Genomic DNA, 12,115 nt, shown 5'->3' with positions numbered 1-12,115 from the left:
ACTTGTTGGAGTACTTGCTTTCAGTGCTTTCAGTTCTTTTAGTTGCTGTATAATATTACACTCAGTGAATATACCACTATTTATTCATTCTCTTTTTGATGAACTTTTAAAAAGTTTTTCCAACTTTTGACTTTTCTATGAACAGCATTGCTCTGAATACTCTCATACAGGTCTTCTGGTGCAGTTGGCATCAATTTCTAGGGTATGTACCTAGGAATGGAGTTGCTGGATAGTAGAGTATGTGCATTTTCAATTTAAATAATGCCATACGATTTTCCAAACTGTTGTACTATTTTATCTCTCACTATTGCTGTATTAGAGTTCCTGTAGATTTGCTATTAAGGTTTGACTCCTGCTCTAAAACACACTGCTATTGTTTCACAGAGTCTTGGGGATTTTGGAGAGAAGTCTTAATGAAAGTTCCATTTACTCTAATAAACTTTTACAATTCAGTCTCTAGTAACTTTCCCTGGGATATTTCCTACATTTTAATGGGAGGCAACAAGTTGTAAAGAAGAGGCATAGACTTGGAATCTTAGTGTGATCTCACAGCCTGTTAGTTTTGTTGTTTTTGGCAAGTTACTGAATCTTTGTGAGCGTAGTGTGTAAAGTGGGGAGAATGTCTTTCTTTCGTGTAGTTGTTGTTAGTATAATGAATCAACATGTTTTAAAAGTAGTTTGCACAGTGCCTGACTCATGGGAGATACTATCAAGGCATATATTCATTAGACAAATATTTATTGAAGACATATTTTATGTCACACCAGGACTGGGGATGGAAAGATTAAGCAAGATCCCTTTTATGTTATTTATAATATTGAAAAACTTGAAACAATTTAAATGTCCAGTGTTAGGCTTGGTAATTATGGTACATTCATAAAATGGAGTGTAGTGCAGCCTTTAAACATCATGTTCTCCAATATGAGGAAATGTTTGTGACAATGTAAGAAAAGAATTGCAAGAGGATTAGACCTTTTTCATATAATTTATACACTGCATGTGCATTGAAAAAAATCTGGAAGGGTTCAAGTGTATACACTTCAGTGTTCATTGTGGTTACTAATTGATAGTGAAATTGTATTTTAATGCTTTCCTTCCTTATATATTTTCTATACTTTCCAGATTTTTCTACAGCTAACATAGATTACATTTTTTAAAAATTATTTATTTATTTTTGGCTATGTTGGGTCTTCGTTGCTGTGCGCGGGCTTTCTCTAGTTGCAGTGAGAGGGGGCTACGCTTTGTTGAGGTGCGCGGGCTTCTCATTGCGGTGGCTTCTCTTGTTGCGGAGCCACAGGCTCTAGGCATACGGGCTTCAGTAGGTGTGGCTCATGGGCTCTAGAGCGCAGGCTCAGTAGTTGTGGCGCACGGGCTTAGTTGCTCCACAGCATGTGGGATCTTCCCAGACCAGGGCTCGAACCTGTGTCACCTGCATTGGCAGGCGGATTCTTAACCACTGCGCCACCAGGGAATCCCTCATTTAGAATTTTTATTAACTTTTTTCGTTTACTTTTTAAATGTTCTGTTAATGGAATTAAATGGGCATTTGACCAAAGAATGAGAGTTTTTACTTTCGTTGGTTTACACATGCTAAAATAATAGTCTCAGAAAAACCTTTTTGTCTTAAGAGACAGCTTGGGTGCTAGAGTTAATAGATACTGATTTTTGTCTGACCAGGAATTACTCTTAATTCTAAGGAGAAACTGGAAGCACAATGGGAGATGACAGTGAGTGGGTGAAACTGCCGGTTGATCAGAAATGTGAACACAAGGTAAGACTTTCCTGGAACTCAAATTTCAGTGTCATTGGCTTGTTTTGTCAGCAGTTATACTGTATAGTATAGTATAGTATAAAGCTGCCTGATGATTAACAATACAACTGGAGAAACAGCCTACTTTGGAGATTGGGCAGTTTCAGCAGGAATATTTCTCATGTTTGAATTGTTACATCTTTAATGTCATATTACAAAGAAGTAATGACTAATACTTGGATACAAAATGGGATACATTTATAGTGGCCTGTTTATGAATTCTAGAAGGCCTTGACAGAATATCATAAATATTAAACACTTACAAGAAAAAGTTTATTAGCTAATCTTTAAAAAAAAAAAAAAGCTATCTGGATTTCTTAAACTCCGTTTTTGTTTCTAGTCTGGGGTCCTTTGTTCAAATTACCTGCTATAAGGTAGTCATTCCACCCCCCAACCCTAACGGTAGATAATAATGTCATTAAATTTTGTTTTGTTTCAAAATATTTTTCTTTTAGCTGTGGAAAGCAAGGTTAAGTGGGTATGAAGAGGCCCTGAAGATCTTCCAGAAAATAAAGGATGAAAAGAGCCCAGAATGGTCCAAATTTTTAGGATTGATCAAAAAATTTGTGACTGATTCCAATGCAGTGGTTCAGTTGAAAGGATTAGAAGCTGCACTTGTTTATGTTGAAAATGCCCATGTAGCAGGAAAGTAAGTAGTTTCTTTCCAACTATTCTGGTAAAAACCCCTGTCTCGTGCTACATGGATTAATTTATGTATATTTCTGGATCACTGTGCTTAGTTATTAGCACTTTTAGAGGATATTCATTTCTTAACTTTCATAGCTCCTTGACACTTGTTTTTCATTTCAGTCTTTATCTGCTCTCAGAAGTCTAAATGGTACAAGAGATATTTAGAGAGGAGCAAATTAGAAATCAGATCTTGAGCTTTTACCTTAAGGTGTTTGATGAGCAAGTGCTTTTCCTTTTGAGACTTTTGTATGAGAATTACTCCAAGAGGGAAAATCTTTTGTAACTTTTAGAAGAAACTGAGGTGGTTAGCAAAGACGGCAAAATTTCACTGAAAACATTTGGGCATTACTTAAATCTTTTTCTACAATGGTTCCAGGCTAGGTGATCTTAGAATCACATCTTTCTCCCTATGGTCATTAGGCATTTTTATCTCTTAGGAGAGGTAATGCAAACTAAATAACCTCCGTAACTCCCAGCTTATTGGCTGATAGAGGTTTCCAGTCACCCCAGTCTCCCATACCTGATAAACCTGACTTTTCTAATACTAGTCTTTATGTCACTGAAAGGAGCCCTCCATACAAAAAACAGAAAAACAATGGGGACCCTTGACCTAATTGCACAAAAAAATATATACACACATCCCTAGGTATCTGTGTGGAAATTGATTCCAAGACAAAAGTCCCCACCCCTACGCCCTAAGAGAGCAAAATCTACAGATGCTCAAGTCCCTCACATAAAATGGCCTAGTATTTGCATGTAACCTACATACACTCTCCTGTATACTGTAACTCATTTCTAGGTTACTCTCAATACCTAACACAATGTAAATGCTGTGTAAATAATTGTAACTATAATATAAATAATGTATAAATAGTTGTTGGCTGCATGGCAAATTTAAGTTTTGCTTTTTGGAACTTTCTGGAATTTTTTTTCCCAAATATTTTTTATACAAGTTTGGTTGAATCCGCAGATGAGGAACCTGTGGATAAGGAACCCACCAATATGGAGGGCCAACTGTACTTGACTCACCCCAAAAATTATACCAAGAAAGACAGTCATTAATTTGACAGTTTTGTTAACCAGCATCACTGAGTTCCCCTTGCCATCAGTGAGACCATTGCTTTTTAAATTTCATTTTTCTTCTGATACTAGAAACTTTTTTGACAAATGCTGCATCTAATTCCAACCCACTCAGTTTCTCTCATTTCCAGTAGTACAGGTTTTATTTAATTTAGAAGAAACGCAAAGCAATAAAGCTACTGTAAAGTCTTGCCAAGGAGTCGGGAACAGCCTTTTGTTACTAAAGGTACATATCCATTCCCTCTGTGAAGAAATTCTCTTGTCCTATAAAGTGTTTAAAATGACTTTCAAAAAGTTTCCCCAAAAGTAAGAACTCTGTAATCTTATTTTTATAAAAGGTATCTGTATCTGTCTATCTATCTCTGCATATAGAAAAGTCTAGAAGGATGGATACCATAAAGTTGAAAGTAGTTTTCTCTGGGTAGTGAGATTTTTAACTTTTTATTTCATATTGGAGTATAGCCGATGAACAATGTTGTGGTAGTTTCAGGTGCACAGCAGAGGGACTCAGCCATTGATATACATGTATCCATTCTCCCCCCGACTCCCCTCCCATCCAGGCTCCCCCTTAACATTGAGCAGAGTTCCCTGTGCTATACAGTAGGTCCTTGTTGGTTATTTAAATACAGCAGTGTGTACATGTCGATCCCAACCTCCCTAGCTATCCCTTCCCCGCAGTAACCCTAAGTTCGTTCTCTAAGTCTGTGAGTTTGTTTCTGTTTTACTTGAACATAAAGCTTTTGGAGTCTCATTTACTTTATTTCTCAGCATTTTTTAAAAAGTATTTGTTTCCCCCACTTTCCATGACCTTTTCCAGCTCTTTTTACTAAGTGTGTTTTTATGTGTATGGTTGTTGTTGTTTATAATCTATATTACAGAACCACAGGGGAAGTTGTATCAGGTGTTGTGAGTAAAGTGTTCAACCAACCCAAGGCCAAAGCCAAGGAACTAGGCATTGAGATTTGTCTAATGTACATAGAGATTGAGAAAGGAGAGGCTGTGCAAGAAGAGCTCCTGAAAGGCCTGGACAATAAGAACCCCAAGATCATAGTGGCCTGTATAGAGACACTGAGGAAAGCCTTAAGGTAAAACCTTTTCTTTTTGCTTTAGTTCTGTTAACTAGAATATCTCAATTGAGTTTGGGTTCCTGGTTTAAACAGAAATGAAAGCTGTTGGGCTTGACTTGGCAGACCATACCAACCAGAAAAGTGACCTGGAAAAGCTAAAGCCATTCCTCAAGTGTGACACTTTGTATTCAGTAATTTTAGCCTTTAAGTGTATTGCATAGTTATTTTATCTAAATCTCTTTCTTCTTTTTTAAAAAATAAATTTATTTATTTATTTATTTTGGCTGTGTTGGGTCTTTGTTGCTGCGTACGGGCTTTCTCTAGTTGCGGCGAGTGGGGGCTACTCTTCATTGTGGTGTGTGGATGTCTCATTTCGGTGGCTTCTCTTGCTGCGGAGCATGGGCTCTAGGTGGGTGCGTGGGCTTCAGTAATTGTGGCACATGGACTCAGTAGTTGTGGCTCATGGGCTCTAGAGTGTAGGCTCGGTAGTTGTGGCGCACGGGCTTAGTTGCTCCGTCACACGTGGGATCTTCCCGGACCAGGGCTCGAACCCGTGTCCCCTGCATTGGCAGGTGGATTCTTAACCACTGAGCCACCAGGGAAGTCCCTAAATCTCTTTCTAATGAAGATGAGCGGGGGATATTTCTGACCTTTTCTCAGATTATGAATTGACTTTTTTATGGAAAAGCACTCCTCAGGGTAAGGAGCTCTGTTTCTCTTGTTATCCTCAGGAATAAATTTATGTACTTTGAAACGTTGGCTGAAGCAAACCTTTGTTTAGGTGCTTTTTAAAATAAAATAGAAGCAAATGCTATATGCCTTGAAACAGAAGCATAACAACAGAAATAGAAAATAACTTTTACTCTTATGTAATAAGTTATTTTCAACCCTAGAATTAAGTGTTGTTTGGCAGTGAAGTTTTTCATGAATGGGATCTCTTTCAGGAACAAGTGGCTGTAATTTTCTATGGAAATCTGAATTAGACAAAACACTGGTTTGTTCTGATTTGGCAGTCCTTCTAATCTGATATCCTGTCCCCAATACTTCCACATGAGATACTTTAGAAAGCAGCTGTAGTGAAATCCTGAATGTGTGACCTGGGGGTGTGAAGATCATCCCGACTCACCTCTCTTGTGATTTTGTATATGACCTACTTCTTGGAGAATATGCTTCCTTTGCGGTTTAGCTTACATGAAAATATCAAAATTCTTAAATTTTGTTAAACTGTCTTCAATTTATGTCAGTAAACTTTGTCTTTTGCTTGGTTCATAATGTTCTTTTATAAAATTTGACTTTCACTTAGATTCTTTCGTGATAAAATTTTCCTCATCCCTAGCCTATTCTAGTATAGTAGGCATGTATTTTTATGAGTAGTAAATAGTGTGTTCATTCTATTGTCTTAGAAATTTAATGAATTGTCAAGACGGTGCTTGTCTTAATAGATCTATTCTGTCCTTAGTAATGGGTTTCTTTTTTTTTTTTTTTTTTTTTTTTTTTGCAATACGTGGGCCTCTCACTGCTGTGGCCTCTCCCATTGCGGAGCACAGGCTCAGCGGCCATGGCTCACGGGCCCAGCCGCTTTGCGGCATGTGGGATCTTCCCGGACCGGGGCACGAACCCGTGTCCCCCGCATCGGCAGGCAGACTCTCAACCACTGCGCCACCAGGGAAGCCCAGTAATGGGTTTCTTAATAAAAATATATATTATACTATATTCTACCTTAAAATTAGAAGTTTCTAATCTGGAGTTCTGTAAACTCTGGCTATTTCATTTTTAAGCTGACTGGGAGAATAAGGGTCAAAAAGGACAAGTTAGGTATATTGTCTTTTATGTCTTCCTTATAGATGTTGTTGTTTAGTCCCATCCCTGAATGGTTCTTTATTTGTCCTAAGGCATCTCAGAATCTATAGTAGAACTACTAGATAGCTCTCTGGGACCTTCAGGAACAGTTCAGTCCTTGGTTCCAGAGCTTCCTCAAGCTATATATGTTAGTGGTAGCTTCAGGAGACCGAAAATGTTCTGTGGCCCCTAAAACAAGCTTTTAGAAATTTTTCCCCCCTATAGTAATATGTGTAGTATCAAGATTAGGTTTTGTATTGTTAAGGTGTCTATTTTCCATTTGGACCTGCTCCATCTGTTCGTTTTTTAAATATCTTTCAGAACTAGGCCAAGATAGTGAAACAAATAAAAATCAGATGAAACAGTAGTAATGTAAAGGAAGATCAAGAGATCCCAAATGTTAGTTTCTTCAGACACTGTGATGAGTATTCCTAAACAGAATGGTTTATCATTGCTATAAGTTCTTATTTTTCCTTTAGTCTTGAAGGTCTGCTGAACCAACTTAGTATGGTTTTTTTTTTCTATTAAAATAAAAGAGATTTTAAAGGAAATATTGAAGATCATCTGGTTTATTTTCATGCTATGATGGCTATATTTGAACTATTTACATAAACTGGTGTCTTGTTAAATATCACTTTCTAGGGAAAGTATTTTCAGTCTCCCTTAACCTGTTAGAGTGTGTCAGTAGCTATTACTGAAACATTTTGTTGCATTTGTGTACATTAGATAATAGATAAATAGTATATATGGATCCTACTACAGAATGTCAGTCTTCTTTCATAACTGAATCTCTCTTGCTCCAGAATTTATTATTCAGAAATGTTAGCAGTGAATCAGAAAGCTATTATTTTTAAGTTGGGAACTTAAAAATATGATATGTGACAGATATATAATGTTAAATATACTGGCTTTTTATTTTATTTTTTTATAAATGTATTTATTTTTATTTCATTTTTGGCTGCGTTGGGTCTTTGTTGCTGTGCGCGGGCTTTATCTAGTTGCAGCGAACAGGGGTTACTCTTCGTTGGTGCGAGGGCTTCTCACTGCGCTGGCTTCTCTTGTCACGGAGCACGGGCTCTAGGTGTGCAGGCTTCAGTAGTTGTGGCATGCGGGCTCAGTAGTTGTGGTGCATCGGCTTAGTTGCTCTGCGGCATGTGGACTCTTCCTGGACCAGGGCTCAGACCTGCGTCCCCTGCATTGGCAGACAGATTCTTAACCATTGTGCCACCAGGGAAGTCCCTATACTGCCTTTTTAAAAGAAGTCAGAATGCAACTGTTTTCCCCATGGAAAACTGAAGTAAAGAGAGTTTTAAGTTGCCTGAGGTTATAGTGTGATAGCTTCGAGTCAGGAATGAAAGACACTGCCAGGATTGGTGATCTATCAAGTGGAGTGAATCCCCGTAATTACGTAGAAGAGCTAATAAAAGCTTATTAAGGGACTTCCCTGGTGATCCAATGGGTAAGACTCCGTGCTTCCAGTGCAGGGAGACTAGGTTCGAACTCTGGTTAGGGAACTAGATCCCGCATGCATGCCACACTGAGTCCACATATCGCAACTACGAAGTCCACATGCTGCAACTAAAGATCTCACACGCGACACTGAAGATCCCGTGTGCTGCAGCTAAGACCCGGCTCAGGCTAAATAAATAAATAAATAAAGTAAGTAAGTAAGTTAAGTAAGCAAGCAAGCAAGCAAGCTTATTAAAAGTAGATTTCGGGCTTCCCTGGTGGCGTAGCAGTTGAGAGTCCGCCTCCCGATGCAGGGTACACAGGTTCGTGCCCCAGTCCGGGAAGATCCCACATGGCGCAGAGCGGCTGGGCCCGTGAGCCATGGCCGCTGAGCCTGCGCGTCCGGAGCCTGTGCTCCGCAACGGGAGAGGCCACAGCAGTGAGAGGCCCACGTACTGCCAAAAAAAAAAAAAAAGAAGTAGATTTCACTCATCTAAATATTTATAAATTGATTTGTTTCTATTTTAAACTTTTTAATGTACATACATATATATTTAAGATGTTACACAAGTGTTGATTCATTTTATTTTATTTATTTTATTTTTTTTTTGTGGTATGCGGGCCTCTCACTGTTGTGGCCTCTCCCATTGTGGAGCACAGGCTCTGGACGCTCAGGCTCAGTGACCATGGTTCACAGGCCCAGCCGCTCCGCGACATGTGAGATCTTCCCAGACCTGAGCACGAACCCGTTTCCCCTGCATCGGCAGGTGGATTCTCAACCACTGTGCCACTAGGGAAACCTATTGATTCATTTTAGATTTGAGTAATTTCTAGACTGGTTACCTAGAAAGTTTTTAAATGGTAATATTATTTTGGGCTCTGAACATTAAATAATATTCTTGGAAGAATGGCATCTAAATACAGATGTTGTTATAAGTTCCTTTTTTCTTCTTCCGTAGAAAAACTGAACCTATATGTCTCTATTATATATAGATATAGAACTATGTTTGAGTGAATTCAGGCTAACACTTTACCAAAGCATATTGCATGGTGACAGTTTTTTTTCCAATTTTTACTTCTAGTGAATTTGGTTCCAAAATCATCTTACTGAAGCCAATTATCAAAGTGTTGCCAAAACTCTTTGAGTCTCGAGAGAAGGCTGTTCGAGATGAAGCCAAACTAATTGCTGTGGAGATTTATAGATGGATTCGAGATGCTCTGAGACCCCCATTACAAAGTATAAACTCTGTTCAGGTGAGGCACAGTTTTTTGGTTGTCTTTGTATAAGGTTAATATGAAGATATTTCCTTCCTGTCCTTGTTGATATTCTGTCCTCACAAATAATTATTTTTCATTCTTAATTTTGAAATCAGTTTTTTCTGAGCATAACCTGTTTATACTGTTACTATGTTCTCTCAAGTTAAATACTATGCATTCACCGATGCCAGTAGGTTAGTGTTGAATCTATAGCAGTTTATAAGATCCTTTTTTTAAAATTAATTACTTTATTTATTTATTTATCTTTGGCTGTGTTGGGTCTTTGTTGCGGTGCACAGGCTTCTTATTGAGGTGGCTTCTCTTATTGCAGAGCATGGGCTCTAGGCACGTGGGCTTCAGTAGTTGTGGCACGCAGGCTCGGTGGTTGTGGCTCACAGGCTCTAGAGTGCAGGCTCAGTAGTTGTGGCTCCACGGCGCGTGGGATCTTCCCGGACCAGGGCTGGAACCTGTGTCACCTGCATTGACAGGCGGATTCTTAACCACTATGCCACCAGGGAAGTCCTATAAGATACTTTTATAATACTGTTGGGTGGCAGGACTTAATATCTGTTTAGACAAAGTGCATTCTATTTTTTATATTTCAGTTGGTTTTGGAGACACTATTTGTTGCAAATATATGTGAATTCATGAAATAATGAGAGTGTCTTAAAAAGTGGATTTTATTCTAATAAGTGCTTAGTCATACATCTTCAGTATAGTAGATATACATCAATTTGACTCATACTACAAAATGTGCACAATTTAAATTTATCTTTCCTTGTTTGCCTTATTAGAGCCACATACATAAGAAATTGGGTTCTGATCTATTAGTAAATATAAATATATTCTCTAATGGCAGAGATATAGATATGTTTTTAAAATATTTTATGATATTTGCAGTTGAAAGAACTAGAAGAAGAATGGGTCAAACTGCCAACAGGTGCTCCTAAACCAAGTAGGTTTTTGCGTTCCCAGCAAGAACTAGAAGCTAAATTGGAACAGCAGCAGTCTGCTGGTGGAGATGCTGAGGGAGGTAAGCCACTTTTCAACGCTGGTTTCTATAAAAATTAGCAAGAACTGGCCCTGTCACAGTAACCTGTGTTCACGAGGTACATTTTATAGGCTGTTTAATAAAATACATACAATCCTATGGTTTGTAGGATTAATAATTCTGATCCCTCCAGTATGACGATTTCATCAGGGGTGTGAAAGGACAGCTGATAACTGTTTAATAAGTAAAACTATTTCTTTTTTTTTTTTTTGGCCACACTGCATGGCATGCAGGACATTAGTTCCCCGACCAGGGATTGAACCGATGCCCACCCCCCACATTGGAAGGCTGAGTCTTAACCATTGGACTGCCAGGGAAGTCCCCATTTCATCCATTTTTAAGAGTTGTTTTGTTTTGTTTTCCTCCTGGAAGGTGGTGACGATGGTGATGAGGTACCACAGATAGATGCTTATGAGCTTTTGGAAGCAGTAGAAGTTCTTTCCAAACTTCCCAAGGACTTTTATGACAAAATTGTAAGTAATGGTAGACTTCTTTCATTTATTTCATTTTAAATAATTACTTGAATATAATTAGAGTGCTCTTCTGAGCCCTTTTCCTGGTGCACCCTCTTCCACCCCGTATCTTCCCTAATAAAGTTAGTCAGTTGTTTCTTCTTTGTTCCCATACTACTTTGTATATGTACCTACTTTAGTCCTTCTTTTTACTTCTTGCCAGAAACCTGAACATTGTTCTTAACTTATATCTTTTCCTCATTGTCTGTCTGGTTTTTACCTTTAAATATCTCTCAAATTCATCCCCCTTTCTCCATCCCCAGGATTTCTTTCTCTACCCCAGAGTTACTTCTTCCCCCCCACCCCCACCTACCCCAGGCTTTCTTGACCTTGGCACTGTTGACATTTTTTGCCAGGTATTTCTTTGCTTGGGGAATTGCATGTGCATTGTTGTATGTTTACAGCATCACTGGCCTTTACCTATCAGATAGTAGTAATACCATTCCTCCAAGTCAGGACAGTCAAAAACGTCTCCAGACTTTGCCAAATGTACCCCAAGAGACAAAATTATCCCCAATTGAGAAAGTTTTATCGCACCCACTACCATCAGCTCTTGCCTTGTGTGCTGCTGTGGTCTTCTTACAAGATTCCCGGTCTGCTCTTGCCTCCTTCTCATCATATTTCACAATATACCTAGCGGTGTCATGTTGGAAAATGGAAATCTTCCCATAGCATCGCCTCATTAAGATGGGTTTTAAGATGATGTCTGAAATCATACTGTAGCCATTGAGGTGTGATTTATGGTACCTTTGAGGTCCCCACTTACCTTCCCGCCACATCTCTAATTCCTCTCACTCTCCATGTTCCAGTCATACTGAATTTCTCCTGGTATCAAATGTGCCAAACTTCTTTTCCCCCCTAAACTCTAGGCCTTAACATATGCTGTTCTTTCTGCCTATAACATGCTTCTCCCCCCATTTACCTCATAATAACTCTTCATCGTCTAGATTCCACCTTAAGCATCACTTCTTGGGGGATATCGTACCTGAAAGCCTAAACTGGGCTAAGTCCTCTTGTTGTATTGACCAAAGCAGCTTGTACTTCTCCTGTCACAGTCGTCATGACCTGATAGTTATTTATTGAAGATCATCCTACATCTGCTATCAGCTCCCTGAGTATCCTCTTATCTTCTGATTAACAAATAAATATTTGATAAATTGAATTGAATTGTAATCCCCTTCAGGGTGATGGGTTGGTCATCTTATTTTTATCCCCAGTTCTCTCCAACAGTGGGTATTCTAATTCTAGTGAAGCATATTCTACTTTATGGCCACAAAACAAAAAATTAGCATTATACCTACAATCTGGAAAACTAATATCCAGGATTAGAACAGTATTGGTTGTTGGTTATATGTTTGTT

At 38.6% G+C, this 12,115-nt stretch overlaps 1 protein-coding gene across 3 annotated transcripts in view; it reads left to right on the top strand.

Moving 5' to 3' along the window:
* Nucleotides 1–12,115, top strand: part of CKAP5 (cytoskeleton associated protein 5) — a 109,114-nt gene that overhangs the window by 33,933 nt on the left and 63,066 nt on the right. For 2 of the 3 annotated variants that reach the window (XM_059068371.2, XM_067037144.1), the window contains exons 2-7: nt 1,678–1,771; nt 2,266–2,459; nt 4,459–4,665; nt 9,018–9,189; nt 10,093–10,225; nt 10,616–10,716. In XM_059068371.2, the coding sequence (XP_058924354.1) occupies nt 1,715–1,771; nt 2,266–2,459; nt 4,459–4,665; nt 9,018–9,189; nt 10,093–10,225; nt 10,616–10,716 (864 nt within the window). In that variant the 5' untranslated portion in view covers nt 1,678–1,714. The remainder of the gene's footprint in view (nt 1–1,677; nt 1,772–2,265; nt 2,460–4,458; nt 4,666–9,017; nt 9,190–10,092; nt 10,226–10,615; nt 10,717–12,115) is intronic. The other variant, XM_059068372.2, reaches the window with a different exon arrangement.

The sequence above is a fragment of the Kogia breviceps genome, chromosome 7, assembly GCF_026419965.1.
Source record: "Kogia breviceps isolate mKogBre1 chromosome 7, mKogBre1 haplotype 1, whole genome shotgun sequence".
NCBI classification, from domain to species: domain Eukaryota; kingdom Metazoa; phylum Chordata; class Mammalia; order Artiodactyla; family Physeteridae; genus Kogia; species Kogia breviceps.
Note: the sequence above shows the minus strand (reverse complement) of the source record. Positions and strands in the feature narration are given on the sequence as shown.